Source organism: Eleutherodactylus coqui, chromosome 4, assembly GCF_035609145.1.
Source record: "Eleutherodactylus coqui strain aEleCoq1 chromosome 4, aEleCoq1.hap1, whole genome shotgun sequence".
Taxonomy (NCBI): domain Eukaryota; kingdom Metazoa; phylum Chordata; class Amphibia; order Anura; family Eleutherodactylidae; genus Eleutherodactylus; species Eleutherodactylus coqui.
Genome location: NC_089840.1, coordinates 94,019,013 through 94,043,592, shown reverse-complemented (window position 1 = coordinate 94,043,592; position 24,580 = coordinate 94,019,013). Strand labels below are relative to the sequence as shown.

Below are 24,580 nucleotides of genomic sequence, written 5' to 3'. Positions count from 1 at the left end.
ATAAGTTATTTGTGCATTTTAACCCAAAAAGAAATTGACCCTAATTTGCTTCAAATGGACCTTCTCTTCTGTTGAATGCTTGAAGGCTTAATATATCAACGCATTAGTCCACTGGAGGGTGCTTTGGTACCAGGTTGGGCCAGTCCACTCTTAGGGTTTAGGCAGAAGAACAATATTTTATACATTAAAGTGGTATTCTGGGACTTTTTAAGTGTTATGCATTCAACAACCCAAGCAGCAGTTACATCTCAGGCAGATATGCAGTTTATTAGTTTTGGCATGATTAGATGAACAGTCTTCCCACCTGAGCCCCTAAAAGTGGTTTCACCCTTGGCCAATAAAAATGTTCTTACAGCTACCTATGTGTAGTGGACCTTTTTACACTTGTATAGAGCTTGCTGACCACCAGACATGCCACTACAATGCACTTGCAGAGATTTCACCCAGTTAACAGAGTTTCAGAGGGGGTGCATTATTAAAATGTGAGAAGCTGGATGGTTGTATTGATGAATTACGACCACCTGGGCCATTCTGACCAGAATGTTAGGAGGTGTTGGAACCAGAGGATGCATGAAGGCACACACCCAAGGCAACCAGGCTGAGAATACTCTAGACAGACCACCATTAGAAATGACCGTCTGTCTGACAAGCATGAGCAGCTTCAACGGTTTCATTGTCTGCAATTCAGAGACAGGTGGCACCATCATTGCAGGACCCTGTGTCTGTTGCAACTAATTCAAGACACCTGGCTGAAGGATGTTTGGTCTCATGGTGCCCATTACAAGTATTGCCTTTTTTGCCCACCCACAGTCGCCTCCGTTTGCAGTGGTGTTGTGAACTATGAAAGTGGACTGCTGTGGAGTGGAACCTCAGTTGTTTTCAGTGTCCAGCTTTAGTTTGGGCATGGATTATAGCCGTGTTGGTGTCTGAAGTGCTGGGGGTGAAAGGCTCAAGCCTACCATTGCTGTGGAGCGGCATAGTGCCTCCACTACTGATGGTCTGAGGAGCCATCACAACCATTAGTCAGTCACACCTGGTAGTGGTACGAGTGACAAAGACTGCTCAGAGATATGTTTAGGAAATCCTGCAGCCACATGCGTTGCCTCTCATCGTAGGGCCTGCAAAAAGCATTTTTCAGTAGGGTTATGCTTGGCCACATTAAACAGGTGTGTCTAAAATTTTTACCAATACAACATGTATGGGATGTCAATTTAGACAGCTTACGGGGTTTGCAAGATCTAGTGGAGGAGCAGAAGCATTACAGATAAGAGCTATATAAAGCAATCATAAGTGAGCTACTGTGCATGAGAGTGTGTGCTACATTCTAATGCTGGCTGCATACAACTGGATATAATTTGATGGAATCCATGATCGTCACCCGCGTGGATGATTCGTGGTATTCTGCACGCATTGAAAAATAGAATATTCACATGACCGCTCACATGAGGGGATAGCGATTGCGATTTCCGTGAGCAGATTTAAAAACAAGGTATGTTCTGTTTTGTGTGGAGTTCACACGGCCGGCTAACATTGTAGTCAATGGAAGCCGTCAGACCTGTAGCCCATCTGCAATTGACATTGCGGATAAGCAGGGTAACTGCTTTATCACCTAGTGACGGCACAGGAAAAAATCAGTACTGCACTGACCGATGGCGAGTGCCCACAGTCATCTTCATTACAGAAAACAATCTGACCAGGTTGTGTGCAGGCGCCCAAAGTGTGTTTTTTCTAGATTGTGCTGTTTCTTAAGCGTGTGACTTGATATTAGTGAGTTTGGATTTAGTGAGTTTGGAAGAGTGACTTGGCAAACTGGAAGCAGACACTCACTGGACTAGATGTGGCGGTGGATTTTAGTGCATGATGATCAGGCAGCTAGCTGCATGACAGTTAGAAAGAGGCGTACAGGAAAGAGATTCAGGGAGGCTAGTCCTGACCTGGCACATCCCAACAAGTTTGAAAAGTTGGCAGATGGGGGGAATGCCATTATAGGATTAGCACTGCCTAATCCTAACCAGGCACTGCCTAATCTCTAACCAGGCACTGCCTAATCTCTAACCAGCTGTGCTGAGGGTGAAGATGGCTAGAAGGTTGGAGGAGTGTTTAAGCTAGGGACTGGGGGTGAAGGCAACCAGAGATACAGAAGGAAAGATAGAGCAGACATAGATATAGGAATAAGTAATGAAAATGGGGTGGAGCAGTTGAAGGGGTTATTAAAGTTATAATTGGCAGAACAGTTAATATTGATACACTTAATGTAAAAAATAACCAAAAACCTCTAAAATGTATGGTGACTAATGCTAGAAGTCTGTCCAATAAGGCTTACAAACTGGAAGTAATAGCATCTTAGGAAAACTATGAGATAGTGGGAATAACAGAGACCTGGATGGACGCAAGCCGTGACTTTATAGGATTACAGTCTGTTCAGAAAAGATCATAAAAAATGGAAAGGGGGAGGGGGTACTCCTTATGTAAAATCCAGTTTAAAGTCAACATTACAGTAAGATTTATGTGAGGTTGATGAACATGTGGAATCTCTGTGTAGAGATACATGGAGGGAAAAACAATAATAAAATCCTCATCCTGAGACGTTGAAACCTGTGGATCTCATAAAGATAACAAGTTTCTGTCAATAACTAAAGATAATTACCTTATCCAATTTGTACAGGACCCAACAACAGGGATGACCCTTTTGGACATAATATAAACCAACAGACCTGACAGAATAACAGGGGTGCAGGTTGAGGGGCACCTGAAAATTACTGACCCTAATATAATAAATTTCAACTTGTCTTTCAAGAAAGAATTTTATTGGGGAGCTACAAAAATACTAATCTTTAGGAAGAATAAGTTTGATCTGCTCAGAGATGCCCTTAACCTTATTGACTGGGACAATGTCCTTATAAATAAGAGTATAAACAATACATTGGAAATGTTTAAAAACATCTAAATTACTTACTGTGACAGGTTCATATCGTACAGGAATAAAAGAGTTAGGAATAGGAGAAAACCAATGTGGCTCAGTAAGGCTGTATGTCTACGGGCATGATTCTGCCAGCGAATCATGCTGTCTGAAGCTTTCCATAGCGCTGCTATGGAAAGCCCAACCGTGGCATCCGTGAGCGGAGAATCATAGTGATTCTCTGCTCAGGGGATTATAGGCTCAGTGCAGAGAACCGCTAGCTGTCTCCTGCTCCCCAGTAGCGGCTCTGGCGGCGATCTGCCGCTGGATATCGCTACGCCCGTGGACAGGCAGCCTAAAGGGGGCAATAAATAACAAAAATAAAGCATTTAAACTAATAAAACAAGAAGGCAGTGACGAACTAAAAAACTATAAATGGAAAAAATAAATTATGTAAAAAGCAGTTGAAAACAGCAAAGGTGGAGACAGACATACTCCTTGTCAAAGAGAGTAAAACTAACCCTAAACTGTTCTTCAAGTATATAAATAGTAAAAGTGTTGTTCCTTTATTAAACAATGTAGGAAAACTGTAGAAGGTAATGAGGAGAAAGCTAATCTATTAAATAGTTTTTTTTCTTCAGTGTATTTAGAGCGAGAAGGTAAATGTCAGATGAGATGCAGAGTTATAAAGTAAACTCTCCACTAAATGTCACCAGTTCAACCCAGGAAGAAGTGAAGAGCCGCTTTAAAAAGATTAAAATAGACAAATTGCTGGGTCCTAGTGGCATTAACACCCCCAGGTCATAAAGGAATTAATTAATGTGATAGACAGATCATTGTTTCTTATATTTAACGACTGTGTAGTGACAGGATATGTTTCACTGGACTGGAACATAGTAACCGTGGCGCCAATATTCAAAAAGGGGTCGAAAAGTGAACCTGGAAACTAGAGACCGGCCTTACATCTTTTGTGGGTAAATTATTTGAGGGGTTTCTAAGAGATGCTATCAAGGAAAATACCTATATAACTCCATTTCAGCATGGCTTTATGAGCAGTTGCTCCTGTCAAACCAATCTGATCAGCTTTTATGAGGAGGTAAATTCTAGACTGGACCGGTGAGTCATTGGATCTTGGATATCTTGACTTTTCTATACACTTTACTATATAAAAGTTGGTACATTAAATTAGACTACTTGGTCTAGGGAAGAATGTGCATAAGTGGGTAAGTAACTGGCTCAATGATAGAAAGCAGAGTGTGGTTATGAATGTTGCATACTTTGATTGGGTTATCATTATTAGTGGGGTACGACAGGTGTCAGTAATGGGATCTATTATTTTTAATATATTAATAACCTGGTAGAAGGATTGCACAGTAAAATATCAATACATTACAAACAAAATAATGCAAAGTAATTAACACAAGAGGACAGAATGTGCAAATGGATCTAGATAAATTGGGGGATTGAGTAGAAAATGAGATTTAACACTGATAAATGTAAGGTTATGCACATGGGCAGAGAAAATACATGTCACCATTACACACTGAAAAGGAAAATACTGGGCAAAACTGACAAGAAAAAGGATTTGGGGATTTTAGTTAACTGTAAGCGTAAGTGGAGCAACCAGTGTCAAAGGCAAATAGGGTCATGGGGTGGATCAAAAGACGTCTAGGGGCACACGATGAGAACATTGTTCTTCCTCTTTACAAATCACTGGTCAGACCACACATTGAATATTTTGTACAGTTCTATGCCCTGGTGCTCAAGAAGGATATATCAGAGCTTGTGCGGGTTCAAAGTCAGGCAATTAAAGTAACAAATGGAAGGGGGGGACTACAATAACCAGAGTGGTCAACAAAATTGGGGTTATTTGGTTTAGAAAAAAGAGGTCTGATGAGCGACCTGATAACTATGCATAAATATATCAGTGGACAACATAGAGATCCCTCCCTTCATCTAGTTATACCAAGGGCTGTGACTGTAACAAAGGAGCATCCTCTATGTCTACAGGAAAGAAGGTTTCTACACCAACATAGAAATGGGTTCTTTACTGTAAGAGCAGTGAGACTATTGAACCTTTTACCCGAGGACCTGGTGAAGGCGAATTCAATAAAAGTTTAAGAGGGACCTGGATGCCTTCCTTGAGTGTAATAATATTACATGTTATAGTCACAAATTATTTCATAAGAGTTGTTAATCTGAAAATTAGTTTTTATCTCATGGGGTGTTTTTACCTTCCTTGGGATCAACATTGGTGGGCGAGTAATAGGCTGAACTGGATGGACATATGTCTATGTTACTATGTTAAAGTCTCAGTTTCAGCAAATGTGGACTGATATGCTGCAGGATACCATACGGAACCTGTGTGACTCCATGCCCACCCATATCACATCTTATTTCCAAGCTACAGGTGGTACAACAGGGTATTAGAACCTCTCTCCCAGTGTTTAGTGTTCTGCAACAAATTACCCTTTTGCTCTTATATTGTAATCACTTACTTGTATGAATATTAATGTCACATATTTAAAGTGTAATTTGATTCTGAAAGTTCTTTCTAGGTGCTTATTTTTTTATCATTAATGTTTATGTAACATATAGACATGCATGTATATACATACATATGAATTGACATATATGCATATTTATATATACATGCCTATATCTATGTATGTCTTTTGGATATATAACTATCTCCATAAAAATAAATATTTGTGTCATATATATATAATATATCCAGAGAGAGAAATAGTTTACACATATATACATACTTACTTGGAATGCATACATACTTTAAAATTGTATTTATATATGCAGAGCTATGTACAGAAAAAATGTATAAAGAATAATATTATACTACATATACGTATATACTATATACACCATACATACATACATACATACATATAACAAGACTGATTTAGGTCCTGTTCATATCAGCGTTGCAGGTTCTATTCAGAACTCACTTTGCTGAATTCCATTAAAATACAGGATAAAATATTGCTGCCTGCAGTGTTATTTTGTTTTGCAACATGCTGGAAGGAATCCGAATAGAGATGAGAGAACGTACTCGTCCAAGCTTGATGCTCGTTCGAGTATTAGGGTACTCGAGATGCTCGTTACTCTAGACGAGCACCACGCGGTGTTCGAGTCACTTCCATTTTCTTCCCTGAGAAATTTGCACCCTTTTCTGGCCAATAGAAAGACAGGGAAGGCATTACAACTTCCTCCTGTGAAGTTCCAGCCCTATCCCACCCCCCTGCAGTGAGTGGCAGGGGAGATCAGGTGACACCCCAGTATATAAAGTGGGGCTGGCTGTGGCTCGCCACGGATGCACGCTGAGAGACATTAGTGAAAGTGCTGTCCTGCTGTAGCTGCTATAGGGAGAGTGTTAGGCTGTTATCTTCATCTTCAAGAACCCCAACGGTCCTTCTTAGGGCCACATCTGACCGTGTGCAGTACTGTTGAGGCTGCTTTTAGCAGTTTTGCAAATTTTTATTTTTTTTGTATATCGGGCATGCAGACCATAGCGTCCTCAGTCTGCAGTCATTTTACTGAGTATAGGGGCAGTACTGCTGAGGCAGGGACAGTGGTACAGGGAAAGAGATATACTGGCTATATAGGCAGTGGGCTTTTTCAAAAAAATTGGAAAAATAAATCTTTGGGCTGCCTGTGACCGTGTTCAGTTTACTGCGTGTCTGCTGGGGGTAGTAGTCGCTCACTATTACCCAGCTAGTTGTTACTGCAGCCTTGCGCATAATTTTTCCTGGCTGCACTGTGCTTTCAATAACCACAGTCATCCTCCAACAGGGAAATCCATATACAGGCTATATAGGCAGTGGGCTTTTTTCCCAAAAATTGTAAAAAAATACTATATTTGGGCTGCCTGTGACCGTCTTCAGTTTACTGCGTGTCTGCTGGGGGTAGTAGTCGCTCATTATTACCCAGCCAAGCCTGTGACCGTGTACAGTTTACTGCGTGTCTGCTGGGGGTAGTAGTTCGCTCATTATTACCCAGCTAAGCGGTACAGCAGGCTTGCGCATAATTGTTTCCTGGCTCTGCTGTGTCCGTTACATGATCGCCGTCATCCCGCCAGAGGGAAAGAGTATACATATATACGCTGCATACGGTGTCTATCTGGTTTTTCACCTCACCATTTAAAAAAATAGAAGCAAAATACTTAAGGCCTACCACTGGCCTTTGGCCACTTGACTGGTTCTGCCCTGTGAATTCCAGTAGCTCAGTCATACGCACCTAGGTCTCACTACAGGCTTGCGCATAATTGTTTCCTGGCTATGCTGTGTCCGTTACATGATCGTTGTCATCCCGCCAGAGGGAAAGAGTATACATATATATGCTGCATACGGTGTCTGTCTGGTTTTTTAGACTGCAAGTGAATAATAAAGGCAACAGCAGCACTCACATGGATTCACTCCAGACCAGTCCCAGTCATTCCACTGCAAACAATGCAGGTGAGGAGCAGGTGGATGCAGCAGCCCAGCTTAGTCAGGATCACGACCAACTAATCAGTAGAAATATGCAGCAAAGACTAGGCAGCATCAGATGGATCTTCAAAACAATTTTCCAATCTTTATTCCTCCAACAAAGGTAAAACCTGCGACGTTTCGGTCACAATTGTGACTAGAGATGAGCGAGCACCAAAATGCTCGGGTGCTCGTTACTCGGGACGAACTTTTCGCGATGCTCGAGGGTTCGTTTCGAGTAACGAACCCCATTGAAGTCAATGGGCGACCCGAGCATTTTTGTATTTCGCCGATGCTCGCTAAGGTTTCCTTGTGTGAAAATCTGGGCAATTCAAGAAAGTGATGGGAACGACACAGCAACGGATAGGGCAGGCGAGGGGCTACATGTTGGGCTGCATCTCAAGTTCACAGGTCCCACTATTAAGCCACAATAGCGGCAAGAGTGGGCCCCCCCCCTCCCAACAACTTTTACTTCTGAAAAGCCCTCATTAGCATGGCATACCTTTGCTAAGCACCACACTACCTCCAACAAAGCACAATCACTGCCTGCATGACACTCCACTGCCACTTCTCCTGGGTTACATGCTGCCCAACCGCCCCCCTCCCCCCCACAGCGCACACCAAAGTGTCCCTGCGCAGCCTTCAGCTGCCCTCATGCCACACCACCCTCATGTCTATTTAGAAGTGCGTCTGCCATGAGGAGGAACCGCAGGCACACACTGCAGAGGGGTTGGCACGGCTAGGCAGCGACCCTCTTTAAAAGTGGTGGGGCAATAGCCCACAATGCTGTACAGAATGTTTTCCCTGTTGGAGGAGGAGGGGGATGATTTTGAGGCACTACGTGTCCTCTCCACGTGTCCGTGGTTATATGCACCTTAACAGTTACCGCGTTGGTGGGAAATGGCCTCGCCGCCATCATGTCTTTGGGAAGCCTCTGTTTCCACACCCCAGAGACATACCATTAGCAGCGGTATAGGCAGAGCCCATAATTCGTAACATTTCAGCCGTAGCATTAGGACAGGCCCCACTAACATATCACTAGCAGCATTATAGGAGGAGCGCAGTCTTCGTTCCATGTCAGCAATAGTAGCACTCAAGACAGGCCCCAGTAACAATTCCGAAGCAGCAGTATAGCGGGAGCGCAGTCTTCGTTCCATGTCAGCAATAGTAGCACTCAATACAGGCCCCAGTAACAATTCCGAAGCAGCAGTATAGTGGGAGCGCAGTCTTCGTTCCATGTCAGTAATAGTAGCACTCAAGACAGGCCCCAGTAACAATTCCGAAGCAGCAGTATAGCGGGAGCGCAGTCTTCGTTCCATGTCAGCAATAGTAGCACTCAAGACAGGCCCCAGTAACAATTCCGAAGCAGCAGTATAGTGGGAGCGCAGTCTTAGTTCCATTTCAGTAGCTGCAGTATAGCCAAGGCCCAAGTTACATTTATGTAGCTAAAGTGTAGGCCAACCCCACACACACTTCTGTACCATGAGTGCAGGCGAAGAACATACAAATTGCTATGATTACACTGTAGGTGAGGGCCCCAAAAAATTGGTGTACCAACAGTACTAATGTACCTCAGTAAAAATTGGCCATGCCCAACCAAGATGGCAGGTGAAACCCATTAATCGCTTTGGTTAATGTGGCTTAAGTGGTAACTAGGCCTGGAGGCAGCCCAGTTTAACGAAAAATTGGTTCAAGTTAAAGTTTCAACGCTTTTAAGAGCATTGAAACATATAAAAATTGTTTAGAAAAATTAGATGAGGTGAGCCTTGTGGCCCTAAGAAAAATTGCCCGTTCAGCGTGATTACGTGAGGTTTCAGGAGGAGGAGCAGGAGGAGGAGGAGGAATATTAGACACAGATTGATGAAGCAGAAATGTCCCCGTTTTGGATGGTGAGAGAGAACGTAGCTTCCATCCGCGGGTGCAGCCTACGTATTGCTTACGTATCGCTGCTGTCCGCTGGTGGAGAAGAGAAGTCTGGGGAAATCCAGGCTTTGTTCATCTTGATGAGTGTTAGCCTGTCCGCACTGTCGGTTGACAGGCGGGTACGCTTATCTGTGATGATTCCCCCAGCCGCACTAAACACCCTCTCCGACAAGACGCTAGCCGCAGGACAAGCAAGCACCTCCAGGGCATACAGCGCTAGTTCAGGCCACGTGTCCAGCTTCGACACCCAGTAGTTGTAGGTGGCAGAGGCGTCACGGAGGACGGTCGTGCGATCCGCTACGTACTCCCTCACCATCCTTTTACAGTGCTCCCGCCGACTCAGCCTTGACTGGGGAGCGGTGACACAGTCTTGGTGGGGAGCCATAAAGCTGTCCAGGCCCTTAAAGACTGTTGCACTGCCTGGGCTGTACATGCTGCTCGATCTCCGCACCTCCCCTGCTACCTGGCCCTCGGAACTGCGCCTTCTGCCACTAGCGCTGTCGGATGGGAATTTTACCATCAGCTTGTCCGCCAGGGTCCTGTGGTATAGCAACACTCTCGAACCCCTTTCCTCTTCGGGAATGAGAGTGGGAAGGTTCTCCTTATAGCGTGGGTCGAGCAGTGTGTACACCCAGTAATCCGTAGTGGCCAGAATGCGTGCAACGCGAGGGTCACGAGAAAGGCATCCTAACATGAAGTCAGCCATGTGTGCCAGGGTACCCGTACGCAACACATGGCTGTCTTCATTAGGAAGATCACTTTCAGGATCCTCCTCCTCCTCCTCCTCCTCCTCAGGCCATACACGCTGAAAGGATGACAGGCAAGCAGCAGGGGCACCGTCAGCAGTGGGCCAAGCTGTCTCTTCCCCCTCCTCCTCCTCATGCTCCTCCTCCTCCTCCTCCTGAATGCGCTGAGATATAGACAGGAGGGTGCTCTGACTATCCAGCGACATACTGTCTTCCCCCGCCTCCGTTTCCGAGCGCAAAGCGGCTGCCTTTATGGTTTGCAGGGAACTTCTCAAGATGCATAGCAGAGGAATGGTGACGCTAATGATTGCAGCATCGCCGCTCACCACCTGGGTAGACTGCTCAAAGTTTCCAAGGACCTGGCAGATGTCTGCCAACCAGGCCCACTCTTCTGAAAATAATTGAGGAGGCTGACTCCCACTGCGCCGCCCATGTTGGAGTTGGTATTCCACGATAGCTCTACGCTGCTCATAGAGCCTGGCCAACATGTGGAGCGTAGAGTTCCACCGTGTGGGCACGTCGCACAGCAGTCGGTGCACTGGCAGATTAAAGCGATGTTGCAGGGTGCGCAGGGTGGCAGCATCCGTGTGGGACTTGCGGAAATGAGCGCAGAGCCGGCGCACCTTTACGAGCAGGTCTGACAAGCGTGGGTAGCTTTTCAGAAAGCGCTGAACCACCAAATTAAAGACGTGGGCCAGGCATGGCACGTGCGTGAGGCTGCCGAACTGCAGAGCCGCCACCAGGTTACGGCCGTTGTCACACACGACCATGCCCGGTTGGAGGCTCAGCGGCGCAAGCCAGCGGTCGGTCTGCTCTGTCAGACCCTGCAGCAGTTCGTGGGCCGTGTGCCTCCTATCTCCTAAGCTGAGTAGTTTCAGCACGGCCTGCTGACGCTTGCCCACCGCTGTGCTGCCACGCTGCGTGACACCGACTGCTGGCGACGTCCTGCTGCTGCTGACACATCTAGATTGCCAGACAGAGGTTGAGGAGGAGGAGGCGGAGGAGGAGGGTGCTTTAGTGGAGGAAGCATACACCGCCGAACATACCACCACCGAGCTGTGGCCCGCAATTCTGGGGGTGGGTAGGACGTGAGCGGTCCCAGGCTCTGACTCTGTCCCAGCCTCCACTAAATTCACCCAATGTGCCGTCAGGGAGATGTAGTGGCCCTGCCCGCCTGTGCTTATCCACGTGTCCATAGTTAAGTGGACCTTGCCACTAACCGCATTGGTGAGGGCGCGTACAATGTTGCGGGAGACGTGGTCGTGCAGGGCTGGGACGGCACATCGGGAAAAGTAGTGGCGACTGGGAACTGAGTAGCGCGGGGCCGCCGCCACCATCATAGCTTTGAAAGCCTCCGTTTCCACAACCCTATACGGCAGCATCTCAAGGCTGATAAATTTGGCTATGTGGACGGTTAACGATTGAGCGTGCGGGTGCGTGGCGGCGTACTTGCGCTTGCGCTCCAACACTTGCGCTAGCGACGGCTGGACTGTGCGGTGCGAGACATTGGTAGATGGGGCCGAGGACAGCGGAGGTGAGGGTGTGGGTGCAGGCCATGAGACGGTAGTGCCTGTGTCCTGAGAGGGGGGTTGTATCTCAGTGGCACAGGGGGCACAGGGGGAGAGGCAGCGGTGCAAACCGGAGGCGGTGAACGGCCTTCGTCCCACCTTGTGGGGTGCTTGGCCATCATATGTCTGCGCATGCTGGTGGTGGTGAGGCTGTTGGTGGTGGCTCCCCGGCTGATCTTGGCGCGACAAAGGTTGCACACCACTGTTCGTCGGTCGTCAGGCGTCTCTGTGAAAAACTGCCAGACCTTAGAGCACCTCAGCCTCTGCAGGGTGGCATGGCGCGAGGGTGCGCTTTGGGAAACAGTTGGTGGATTATTCGGTCTGGCCCTGCCTCTACCCCTGGCCACCGCACTGCCTCTTGCAACCTGCCCTGCTGCTGCCCGTGCCTCCCCCTCTGAAGACCTGTCCTGTGTAGGCGTTGCGCACCAGGTGGGGTCAGTCACCTCATCGTCCTGCTGCTCTTCCTCCGAATCCTCTGTGCGCTCCTCCCTCGGACTTACTGCCCTTACTACTACCTCACTGTAAGACAACTGTGTCTCATCGTCATCGTCCTCCTCACCCACAGAAAGTTCTTGAGACAGTTGGCGGAAGTCCCCAGCCTCATCCCCCGGACCCCGGGAACTTTCCAATGGTTGTGCATCAGTGACGATAAACTCCTCTGGTGGGAGAGGAACCACTGCTGCCCAATCTGAGCAGGGGCCCGAGAACAGTTCCTGGGAGTCTTCCCGCTCCTGAGCATGTGTCATTGTAGTGGAGTGAGGAGGCTGGGAGGAAGGAGGAGCAGCAGACAGAGGATTCGGATTTGCAGCAGTGGACGGCGCAGAACTGTGGCTGGACGATAGGTTGCTCGAAGCACTTTCTGCCATCCAGGACAGGACCTGCTCACACTGCTCATTTTCTAATAAAGGTCTCCCGCGTGGACCCATTAATTGGGCGATGAATGTGGGGACGCCAGAAACGTGCCTCTCTCCTAATCGCGCAGCAGTCGGCTGCGACACACCTGGATCAGGAGCTCGGCCTGTGCCCACACCCTCACTTGGCCCTCCGCGTCCTCGGCCGCGTCCACATCCTCTTGGCCTACCCCTACCCCTCAGCATGCTGTATTACCAGTGATTTGATTTCACAGGCAGGAAATAAATTGGCGCAAGCCTGCAGGCCAAATATAATTTTTTAACTTTTTTAAAAAAGGAAAGGCCCACTGCCTCTAGTGAATGAATAATAACTTTAATAACTGTGTTGCGGCCCTGCAAAAGTGTCACAGAACTTTACTGTTGCAGAGTTATTAACTGTGGCAGAGCAGGTATTTCCCAGGCAGGAAAGAAATTGGCGCAAGGCTGCACTCAACCGTAGCTGGTTGCGTCTGATTTTTTTACGTTCTCCACGCAGCACACACGTACCCAGAGCCCTGACGGCTGTCAGAGGCAGGGCAAATATACTTTTTTCCCTTTTGTTTAAAAGGAAAGGCCCACTGCCTCTAGTGAATGAATAATAACTTTAATAACTGTGTTGCGGCCCTGCAAAAGTGTCACAGAACTTTACTGTTGCAGAGTTATTAACTGTGGCAGAGCAGGTATTTCCCAGGCAGGAAAGAAATTGGCGCAAGGCTGCACTCAACCGTAGCTGGTTGCGTCTGATTTTTTTACGTTCTCCACGCAGCACACACGTACCCAGAGCCCAGACGGCTGTCAGAGGCAGGGCAAATATACTTTTTTCCCTTTTGTTTTAAAGGAAAGGCCCACTGTGCCTATTCAATGACTAATATAACTGTGTTGCGGCCCTGCAAAAGTGTCACAGAACTTTACTGTGGCAGAGCAGGTATTTCCCAGGCAGGAAAGAAATTGGCGCAAGGCTGCACTCAACCGTAGCTGGTTGCGTCTGATTTTTTTACGTTCTCCACGCAGCACACACGTACCCAGAGCCCTGACGGCTGTCAGAGGCAGGGCAAATATACTTTTTTCCCTTTTGTTTAAAAGGAAAGGCCCACTGCCTCTAGTGAATGAATAATAAGTTTAATAACTGTGTTGCGGCCCTGCAAAAGTGTCACAGAACTTTACTGTTGCAGAGTTATTAACTGTGGCAGAGCAGGTATTTCCCAGGCAGGAAAGAAATTGACGCAAGGCTGCACTCAACCGTAGCTGGTTGCGTCTGATTTTTTTACGTTCTCCACGCAGCACACACGTACCCAGAGCCCTGACGGCTGTCAGAGGCAGGGCAAATATAATTTTTTCCCTTTTGTTTTAAAGGAAAGGCCCACTGTGCCTATTCAATGACTAATATAACTGTGTTGCGGCCCTGCAAAAGTGTCACAGAACTTTACTGTTGCAGAGTTATTAACTGGGGCAGAGCAGGTATTTCCCAGGCAGGAAAGAAATTGGCGCAAGGCTGCACTCAACCGTAGCTGGTTGCGTCTGATTTTTTTACGTTCTCCACGCAGCACACACGTACCCAGAGCCCTGACGGCTGTCAGAGGCAGGGCAAATATACGTTTTTCCCTTTTGTTTAAAAGGAAAGGCCCACTGCCTCTAGTGAATGAATAATAACTTTAATAACTGTGTTGCGGCCCTGCAAAAGTGTCACAGAACTTTACTGTTGCAGAGTTATTAACTGTGGCAGAGCAGGTATTTCCCAGGCAGGAAAGAAATTGGCACAAGGCTGCACTCAACCGTAGCTGGTTGCGTCTGATTTTTTTTACGTTCTCCACGCAGCACATACGTACCCAGAGCCCTGACGGCTGTCAGAGGCAGGGCAAATATACTTTTTTCCCTTTTGTTTAAAAGGAAAGGCCTACTGCCTCTAGTGAATGAATAATAAATTTAATAACTGTGTTGCGGCCCTGCAAAAGTGTCACAGAACTTTACTGTTGCAGAGTTATTAACTGTGGCAGAGCAGGTATTTCCCAGGCAGGAAAGAAATTGGCGCAAGGCTGCACTCAACCGTAGCTGGTTGCGTCTGATTTTTTTACGTTCTCCACGCAGCACACACGTACACAGAGCCCTTAGGACTGACAGAGGCAGGGCAAATATACTTTTTTCCCTTTTGTTTAAAAGGAAAGGCCCTATTCAATGACTAATAACTGTGTTGTGGCCCTGCCTACACAATTCTGTGCCTGTAGTATCAATGCAGGGTGCAATGCTCTGCACCGCCGATTTTGAGAAAAAAAAAAAAAGCAACACAGCTAACAGCAGCCTGCACAGTACTCCACACAGTTAAAAGTGGCCCTAGAAAGGACCGTTGAGGTTCTTGAAGGCTACACTCACTCCTAACACTCTCCCTGCCTAAACACCACTTCTGTCCCTAATGCCGGGTGCAATGCTCTGCACTGCCGATTTTGAGAAAAAAAAAAAATTTCTCCACTGCTAACAGCAGCCTGCACACACGTAGATGTGGCCCTAAGAAGGACCGTTGGGGTTCTTGAAGCCTACACTCACTACAAACACTCTCCCTACAGCAACTCCAATAGAACAGCACTGTCCCTCAGCTAACTCACAAGGCATGTGTGGCGAGCCGCGGGAGGGGCCGACTTTTATACTCGGGTGACATCTGATCGCCCCAGCCACTTACAGCAAGGGGGTGGTATAGGGCTTGAACGTCACAGGGGGAAGTTGTAATGCCTTCCCTGTCTTTCAATTGGCCAGAAAAGCACGCTAACGTCTCAGAGAGGAAACTGAAAGTAACCGGAACACCGCGTGGTACTCGTTACGAGTAACGAGCATCCCGAACACCCTAATATTCGCACGAATATCAAGCTCGGACGAGTACGTTCGCTTATCTCTAATTGTGACCGTTCTCAAGCTTGAGAAAGGTCACAATTGTGACCGAAACGTTGCAGGTTTTACCTTTGTTGGAGGAATAAAGATTGGAAAATTGTTTTAAAGATCCATCTGATGCTGCCTAGTCTTTGCTGCATATTTCTACTGGTTTTTTAGACTGGGCTGCCTCCAGGCCTAGTTGAAATTTAAGCCACAGTACGCTAAGCGATAAATGGGTTTCACCTGCCCTCTGGGTTGGGCATGGGCAATTTTTCTGGGGTACATTTCTACTGTCGGTACAACAATTTTTCGGGCCCTCGCCTACAATGTAATCCAAGTAATTTTTATGGGCTTCGCCTGCACTCATATGTCTGGGGTTGGCCTACACATTTGCTACAGAAATGTAACTCTGTTCTGCCTACCTATACTTCTGCCACAGTTATGCTACAGGGGTCTGACTATACTTCAGCAACAGAAATGTTAGTTCGGTCTGCCGATACTTCTGCTCCTGAAATGTTACCTTGGTCGGTGTATACTGTTACTACTGTAATTTTACTAATACTGGGCTCTGCCCATAATGCTTCAACGGAAATGTTACTGGGGCAGGTCTATATTGCTATAACAGAAATGTTACTAATAGTGGGCTTTGCCCATACTGCTTCTACGTTACTGTTGCTGGGGCCTGTGTATACTCCTACTACTGAAATCTTACGAATACTACGCTCTCCCTACACTGCTGCCAGGGAAATGTGAATCTGCTGCTTTGTCTCTACTGCTTCTACGTTGCTGTTGCTGGGGTCTGTCTATACTGATACTACTGAAATGTTACTGGGGTCTGTGTATACTGCTGCAAATGAAATGTTAGTGGGGTCTGTCCCCACTGCTGCCAATTAAATGTTACAGGGGTTTGTGCATACTCTTACCGCTGAAATGTTACTAATTCTCGGCTCTGCCTATACTGCTGCTACTGCAATGTTACAGGGTAGTGGAAACGGAGGCTTCCCAAAGACATGATGGTGGCGAGGCCACACTACTAGGTTCCAAAGGCGCGACAACTTTTCAGCGACGCGGTCACTGGGAAGGTGCATATAACCATGGACACGGGGACAGGACACGTACTGCCTCAAAAACTTTCCCGTCCTCCTCCTCCAACTATGAAAACATTCTTGGCTGAAGCCCACCTGCATTTAATCTGACATTAGCTCTGCTGTCCAGGGCACTGCAATGGGATATATTTATCTACCGCCGGTGGCTTCCTGGGACCCACCCATGCTGTCGGTCCACACGGAGTTGTAACTGCATGTGTCTACTTATAAAGAACCCCAGTCTGACTGGGGCATGCAGTGTGGGCCGAAGCCCATCTGCATTAAATCTGATGTTACCTCAGCTGTGCTGGGCACTGCAATGGGATATATTTATGTATCGCCGGTGGGTTCCAGGGAGCCACCCATGCTGTCGGTCCACACGGACTTCACATAGGGGATTTGTATCTGCCTGTGTCTATGTATTAAGAACCCCGGTCAGGTTGGGCATGCAGTGTGGGTCGAAGCCCACCTGCATTTAATCTGACGTTACCTCAGCTGTGCTGGGCAATGCAATGGGATTTATTTATGTACCGCCGGTGGCTTCCTGGGACCCTCCCATGCTGTCGGTTGACACGGACTTCACAATAGGGAGTTGTACCTGCCTGTTTCTACTTATAAAAAACCCCAGTCTGACTGGGGCATGCAGTGTGGGCCGAAGCCCACCTGCATTTAATCTGACGTTAGCTCTGCTGTCCAGGGCAATGCAATGGGATATATTCATGTACCGCCGGTGGGTTCCAGGGAGCCACCCATGCTGTGGGTGCACACGGAATTCACATTGCGGAGTTGTACCTGCCTGTGACTATTTATAAAAAACCCTGGTCTGACTGGGGCATGCAGTGTGGGCCAAAGCCCACCTGTATTTAATCTGACGTTAGCTCTACTATCCGGGGCACTGCAATGGGACAAACTACAGGAGCAATACAGCGCTAATGAGACGTGCACAGCTACGCTAGCATAGGAGTCCGCTGTAGGCCCGCGATTGCTGAAGCTGTGGGCCGAGGCCAATGTCGTGGGTGCGGTGCAAGTCTGCCATGTTTGGCCGCTCAGATCAATTTTTTGTTCATGTCTTGGTCTTCCTAGGACCCCCCTATGCTGTTGGTGCAAACTTAGTTCCCATCGCGGTGTTTGAACTGTCTGGCACAAAGACACTGACTGACTTGGGTAGAGGACAGAGCACTGACGGCTTTCCCCTTGCAGTGTGGATTGAGCTATGCGACACCTTGACAGAATGAATACTGTGTGGCACACGGATTCCCCATTGCTATGCCCACGTTTGCAGCTCCTGATGGAGGTGGCACAGGATTGGATGTCTCATTGCTTCTGTACAGCATTGTGGGCTATCGCCCTGCCCCTTTTAAAGAGGGTCGCTGCCTGGCCCTGCCAACCCTCTGCAGTGTGTGCCTCCGGTTCCTCCTCATGGCTGACGCACTTATAAATAGACATGAGGGTGGTGTGGCTGTGAGGCCAGCTTGTGGCATGAGGGCAGCTGAAGGCTGCGCAGGGACAATTTGGTGTGCGCTGTGAACACTGGGTCGTGCGGGGCGGTTGGGCAGCATGTAACCCAGGAGAAGATGCAGGGGTGTGTCCCGCAGGCAGTGCTTGTGCTTTGTTGGAGGTAGTGTGGTGCTTAGCTAAGGTGTGCCTTGCTAATGAGGGTTTATCCGAAGTAAAAATTGGTAGGGGGGGGGGGGGGCCCACTCTTGCCGCTATTGTGGCTGAATAGTGGGACATGGGAACCTAAAATGCAGCCCAGCATGTTGCCCCTCGCCTGTCCTATCCGTTGCTGTGTCGTTTCCATCACTTTCTTGGGTTTTGCAGATTTTCACCAATGAAAACCTTAGCGAGCATCGGCGATATACAAAAATGCTCGAGTCGCCCATTGACTTCAATGGGGTTCGTTACTCGAAACGAACCCTCGAGCATTGCGGAATGTTCGACTCGAGCAACGAGCACCCGAGCATTTTGGTGCTCGCTCATCTCTAAATCCGAACAGACCAGATTATAGTCAATGGAATCCATTCAGCACTGTTCGCTGTTTTCTCTAAAAAAACGGATGAACTCACATATTAAAACAGTTGTAGCAGAAGGAAGGTCTGGAACTGCCTACGGTACCTTTACATGGGATGACTGTTGACTGTTTCTAGCGATTAATTGGGCAATAATTGCCCCGTGTAAATGTACCTTTACAAGTGTATCTTACTAACAAAACTGCAGCTGTCAAAAACTGTCATACACTTCAGTGGAAATCATCCACAGTATGATGATGCTCTACACACTTAGATCATTCTCTTCTATGACGGTTGGTCACAGTTATTGACAGTCTAATACTCTCTACTCTCTCCCAGTCACCTAAGGGTGCTTTTAGGCAAAACGATTATCGTTCAAACGAGTGAAAGTGAACAATAATAGTTCGGTCTAAACGCGAGCTAGCAACTGAATGATGTACAAGAATCAACCATTGTTGGCTCGTTTGCTTATCATTCATTTTAAACAGCAATTTTTCAGTCACTCCCATTTGCTTATACAGAAAATGTAAAGACCGAATGATTCTGAACGATTCTCGTATGAACAAGCCAATAATGCATTTGCCTGTCTAAACAGTCTGCACGAGAACAAACGAGTTTGCAGTGACATCACCCACTCGTTCAAAGGGGAATCGACTCCTCCAAAAGGACCCTTTGTGTAACAATGATTGCAGCAGACTGCTCCTGTGCGTAATGGGAGGGGTTAGTGAAATGAGATGTGGGAGGAGCATAGTTATCTTGCTGAGATGCAGCTAAGGGGATTATGGGAGATGTAATAGGAGAGGCACAGGAAGGGCAGGATGTAAACAACAACTCACAGTGTATTGTTGGGAATGAAGAAGAAAGCTGAAAATCAAGAGGATAGATAATGGATAGATTTACTGTGGTATTATGTGATGATTTATGACTACTTTGAAATTTGACTTTGCTCTCAGATAACCCCTTTAAATATGATAAAAGTTGCGTCTATACTTTTTCCTCCAGAGATTTGAGAATTGGGGCAGACATTAAACTCTGCGGAATGGCTGTAAGCTGCTTTCAGTACTACTTGGTAATATGAATACGCACACATTTCCTAAACTATCACTATATAAGTGTAATCCAATCCACTATATATTTGTGTATTACTTGAGAAACACTTACCTTCAGGCATATATATTTCTTCTTTAAATGAATGGACATTTCTAGAGGTGGTACTAGTTACAACAAGTTGGACACTCACACCTTTGTGTATTTCAAAATTTGTAGTTGTATGAACTTCATACACAAATGAACACATGGACACCTACAAGATGTAGAAAATAGTACTTTATAACATTGTGCCTAATCTGAATCTTTATATACAAATATAATTGATTTACGTTAATACAAAATATTACCGTAACAGCCTTATATCAGAAAAAATATACTTATACAGTATACTGAATGAGGATGGAGATATAAAGAGCCAAATATATCTTCAAGTGCAAAAAAAATTCCATTGTACTGTTTCTACCGTGTTTCCCCGAAAATAAGACACCCCCTAAAAATAAGGCACCCCCTGAAATTTGCAGAAGTCCCAAATATAAGGCACCCCCCGATAGTAAGGCATAGTAAAGTGTGCAGGAAAGTCAAGAGGCCTGTCCCCTGCTGCCATCCCCGTTGTCTCCTACCTCCAGATGTATAGGTAGATCTGCAGACAGTCTGCTGTTATCCTGTCCCTGCTGTGCTGTACGAGTGTGCTGTTGTGAGCTCCCCTTGCTGGCTGGAAAAGTCCATACTGTATGTTCTGTTCCTGCTGTACACGTCTGCTGTGATGAGCTCCCCCTGGTGGCCGGAAGCTGCAATACCATCCCTGCTTACAAGTGGTACAGGAACTTCTGTCTGCAGACAGGTACGTTACTTTACAGCCCTTATTTTTTTATGGCTCTGTGTGTGAGTCAGGCAACCCTATGTGTGATTCTTAAGGCTGGGTTCTCACAGAGCGTATTTCCAGTGGAAATCTCGCAGTTTGGCCACAGCGATAAACAGCGATATTTCCGCCGGGAAAGCGCTGCTTCAAAACCCACAGCATTCAGCCGCTTGTTTTGAAGCGACCTGGCTGCATGCTTTTCCATTTCTGTGGCCGGTGAATCCGCACCACAACACCGGCTTCTCCCAGCTTTGCCGTGACAGATTTGCTGTCCCATGGGGACGAGATTTCTGAGAAATTTCGTCCACAAAGCTGGCCAATTGAGGGATTAGCAGCCACAGACGGATATGCCGCTGCGAAATAAGACACCCCCTGAAAATAAGACGTAGCGCATATTTGGGAGCAAAAATTAATATAAGACGCGTCTTATTTTCGGGGAAACAGGGTAGATTGGTTACAGTCTTGCTGTTGGCTTACAAATACTGAAGGAAAATACTGACTAAAATACTGTCATGTGAAAGTGGCTTAAAACAAATTCTACCACACAAAATAGTTAGTAATAACATTTACCAGATGTCAATTTTATGTAGGCATACTTTTATAAACCTTCTTAAATTCTTTGGGGGATGCCATTAAGCTTATAAGTTTAAAAAGCTCAGGCGTAGATCAGTGCAAATGCAGTTGAATGCACAGAGGAGCAGGCTAAGGGAGGGGCTAAGAAACAGCTTGTCAGTTTACTCGTAAGGCCTCGGTCAGACGAGCGTGTTTTTTTTCCATGCCTATGTGCACAAAAAAATGCACTCCACAAATGCGCAAAATGCGCGTGAATGGGTGTATTGGCACTCGCAGGTCCTATCTTTTACGGGTGCAAGTATTTTGCGCCTCTAAAAAACGGACATGTTAGCACTTCATAGGAAACCAATGGTTCTATTAGATGCAATTTTTTTCACGCACAAAGGTGCACAAGAAACACGCTCGTCTGTCCAAGGCCTTAAGGTGGCTTCACACGAGTGTGTTTTTGTGCGAACATACGCGCGCACAAAAACACTCCTCTATTACAACACATGCATTCCCTATGGTGTGTTCACATGTCCATGTTTTTACAGGTGTGTGCCTGTAAAGATAGGACATGCGTGCACAATAGGGAATGCACGCATTGTCTTCAATAGAGCTGCAGCTTCTGCCGGCGGCTCGATTGAAGACAATGGTCAGCCAGCACCCCTGAATTGTTTTATAGGGAAGAGCTTTAAATATATATATATATATACTTACCTGTTCACCGCTGCCGTGTCCCGGACGCATGCGGCAGATGTTTTCTTCATCCCCATGGGGGAAAAAAATTCCCTGCTGCACCTGCCACATCTGTGACAGATGCAGCAAAGGAATTCTAAAACTCCGCGGGGAATAAAGAATTCCCTGCTGCACCTATCCCAGATGTTGCAGATGCAGCAAAGGAATTCTAAATCCCCGTGGGGAATAAATAATTCCCTACCGCAGCTGTCACAGATGAGCACCTCAGCCAATCACAAGCAGCTCTTTCAGCAGACGGGGATTTTAAATCCCCGCCTGCTGAAAGAACTGCATTACAGAGCTGGGGACAGCACTGAGAGGACTCGGCTGAGCTTCGGCAGCTGAAGGAAGGTATGTTTTTTTGTTATGTTTATCACCACTTTTCCTTTGTGGATCCTCTACTGCAGCTGTCATCTGTGACAGCTGTGGTAAGGAATCCTTTATTCCCCGCAGGGATGAAGAATTCCTTTGCTGCATCTGTCACAGATGTGGCAGGTGTAGCAGGAAATTCTTTGTCCTCGCGGATATGAAGGAAACACCTGCCGCATGTGGCAGATGTGTTTTTCATCCCCGTGGGGACATGGCAGCGGCGGACAGGTAACAGGTAAGTTTTTTGTTTTTGTTTTTTTACACTAAAATTCTTGTAAATATCAAGCCCTTCCCTGAAAAACAATTCAGTGGTGCTGCCAGACCATTGCCTTCAATGGAGCCGCCAGCAGCAGCTGCGGCTCCATTGAAGGCAATGCACGGACCTTCATACACGCGTGTTTTTGTGCGTACATAGGTGTGCACTTATGTACGCACCTATGTACGCACAAAAACATGCTTGTGTGAAGCCACTCTTAAGGAGAAAAATAGACAGGCGCATGTGCTAATATGCTCGCTGTGTATTAGCGCATGAACCAGTGTTTTTTTGAATATTCAAACTCTGCACTATTGCGCGCGTGTGTGAAAAAAAAAAAAAAGGGGGACACAGGTCCTACCCTATCTTTCTCTCGTGTAGACAAACTACGTGCGAGAAAAATAGGGCAAGTCCCATCTTTTCTTGCACATGGTATTAACGCTTGAGAATCCTGCTAGTGAAGACGGAACCATTGAAATCAATAGCTTCCTTTCGGACCGTTTTCAAAGTCATGGTCACAAAACCGAACAAAATCACAGTCGTATAAAGAAGCCCTTACTGACATAATTTAATGAGATTTCAGTACTTCGGTATGTAGTGCCTTGGGAAACAATAAAAGCCCAGAAATCAAATAATCAGAAATTTTCAATGAAAACAAATTTTAAAAAGTCTTCATTTCCCAAAACACATTAATTAAAAAATAGAGTGCAAAGGTGAACATAGCTTACAAATTGGAAGTTTACAGAAGATGAGAACAAATTGGCAATTTTCAGAATTTTAATTTTCCTGCTTTTAAGGCCATCATCACACAGTCTTAATAGCACCCCACAATGTGTTACATAATTTCTCTTGAGTTTGAAAATATTCCATTTGTGTATGTACACTGCTGTTTGGTCATGCAACAGTGCTTAGAAGTGAAGGAATACTCATTATACAGATTTTGCTGGAATGGTGTTTGAGCATCATATCGCGGTTGCAGAGCCCCTAAGCTAGCAGTAGAATGGAATCTCCAAAACTATCCCTTTAAAGAATCCAGCTAGGGCTGTAGAGAGCACTTTGACCCTACAGCTGTTTTTGAAGAAAAAAACAACAATTCTGTTATTGTTATACACATATCACTTTAGTGGTACTTACCATGTAGCATAAATTACATGTTAACCTTATTCAGTGGTTCCGTATGATTTCGATGTAACCAAATATATATATAGTTTTTAATGGTTTACTTCATAGTAACAAGGTATGTTAGGCTGAAAAAGACATATGTGCATCCTGTTCAGCCTATACCCCTTCCCAATGTTATTTCAGAGGAAGGAAAAAAAAACTATAAGGGAGAAAGCAAATTTTCTCATTTAAGCATAAAAATTTGCTTCCTGACTCAAGTCTGGCATTCAGAATAAATCGATCAACAACCCTTTTGAAGTAATAAGTATAAACTATAAAGTGTAATATTTTTACACTCAAGGAAGGCATCCAGGCCCCTCTTAAACTCTTTTATCCAATTTGCCATCATTATGTCCTCAGGTAGAGAGTTCCATAGTCTCACTGCTCTTACAGTAAAGAACCCCCTTCTATGTCGGTGTACAAACCTTCTTTCCTCTATACTAGAGATGAGCGAGCACACTCGTCCGAGCTTGATGCTCGTTCGAGTATTAGGGTACTCGAGATGCTCGTTACTCGAGATGAACACCACGCGGTACTCGAGTCAATTGCATTTCCTTCCCCGCATGTTTAACACCATTTTCTAGCCAATAAACATGCAGGGAAGGCATTACCACTTCCTGCCGTGACGTGCCTGCCCTCTGCCCCCCCCCCCACAGTAGTGAGTGGCTGGGCCGATCAGGTGACCGCTGAGTACTTAAACTGGTGCCGCCCGCGGCTCTCCTCAGATGCATACTGGCTGAGGTTAGGGAAAGTGCTGATACTTATACAGGGATATTGTTAGCGTAGGATCCTGTCTTCAAGAACCCCAACGGTCCTTCTTAGGGCTACTCCTCATCCTGTGCATTACAGTTTTGGCTCGCTTGAGCAGTAGTGCACCAGTTTGTTTTTTTTAAACATCTATCCCTCTGCAGAGCATTACAGCTATAGCAGCTCGCTCTTATCGCTAAATAGTACGCACATTTTTCCTGGCCCACTGCAGAACAGCATTTCACAGATTCTATTCCATGTGTTGGTTGAAGTTGCCACAGTTATCAGCACAATCCACTGGCTGTATAGCTTTCTGCCCCTGTGCATACTGTCGCACAATAGCCTTTTCTTGGGCGCGTAAATTTGCCACAGTTATTAGCACAATCCACTG

At 46.3% G+C, this 24,580-nt stretch overlaps 1 protein-coding gene across 2 annotated transcripts in view; it reads right to left on the bottom strand.

The window, feature by feature from the left end:
• The window catches only part of LOC136624680 (granulocyte-macrophage colony-stimulating factor receptor subunit alpha-like), an 84,210-nt gene that overhangs the window by 14,874 nt on the left and 44,756 nt on the right, over positions 1-24,580 (bottom strand). Inside the window, exon 2 of one of the 2 annotated variants that reach the window (XM_066598630.1) lies at positions 19,622-19,763. The exons of the other annotated variant lie outside the window; for it this stretch is intronic. Coding sequence (XP_066454727.1) covers positions 19,622-19,763 — 142 coding nt within the window. The remainder of the gene's footprint in view (positions 1-19,621; positions 19,764-24,580) is intronic. 2 annotated transcript variants of the gene reach the window in all.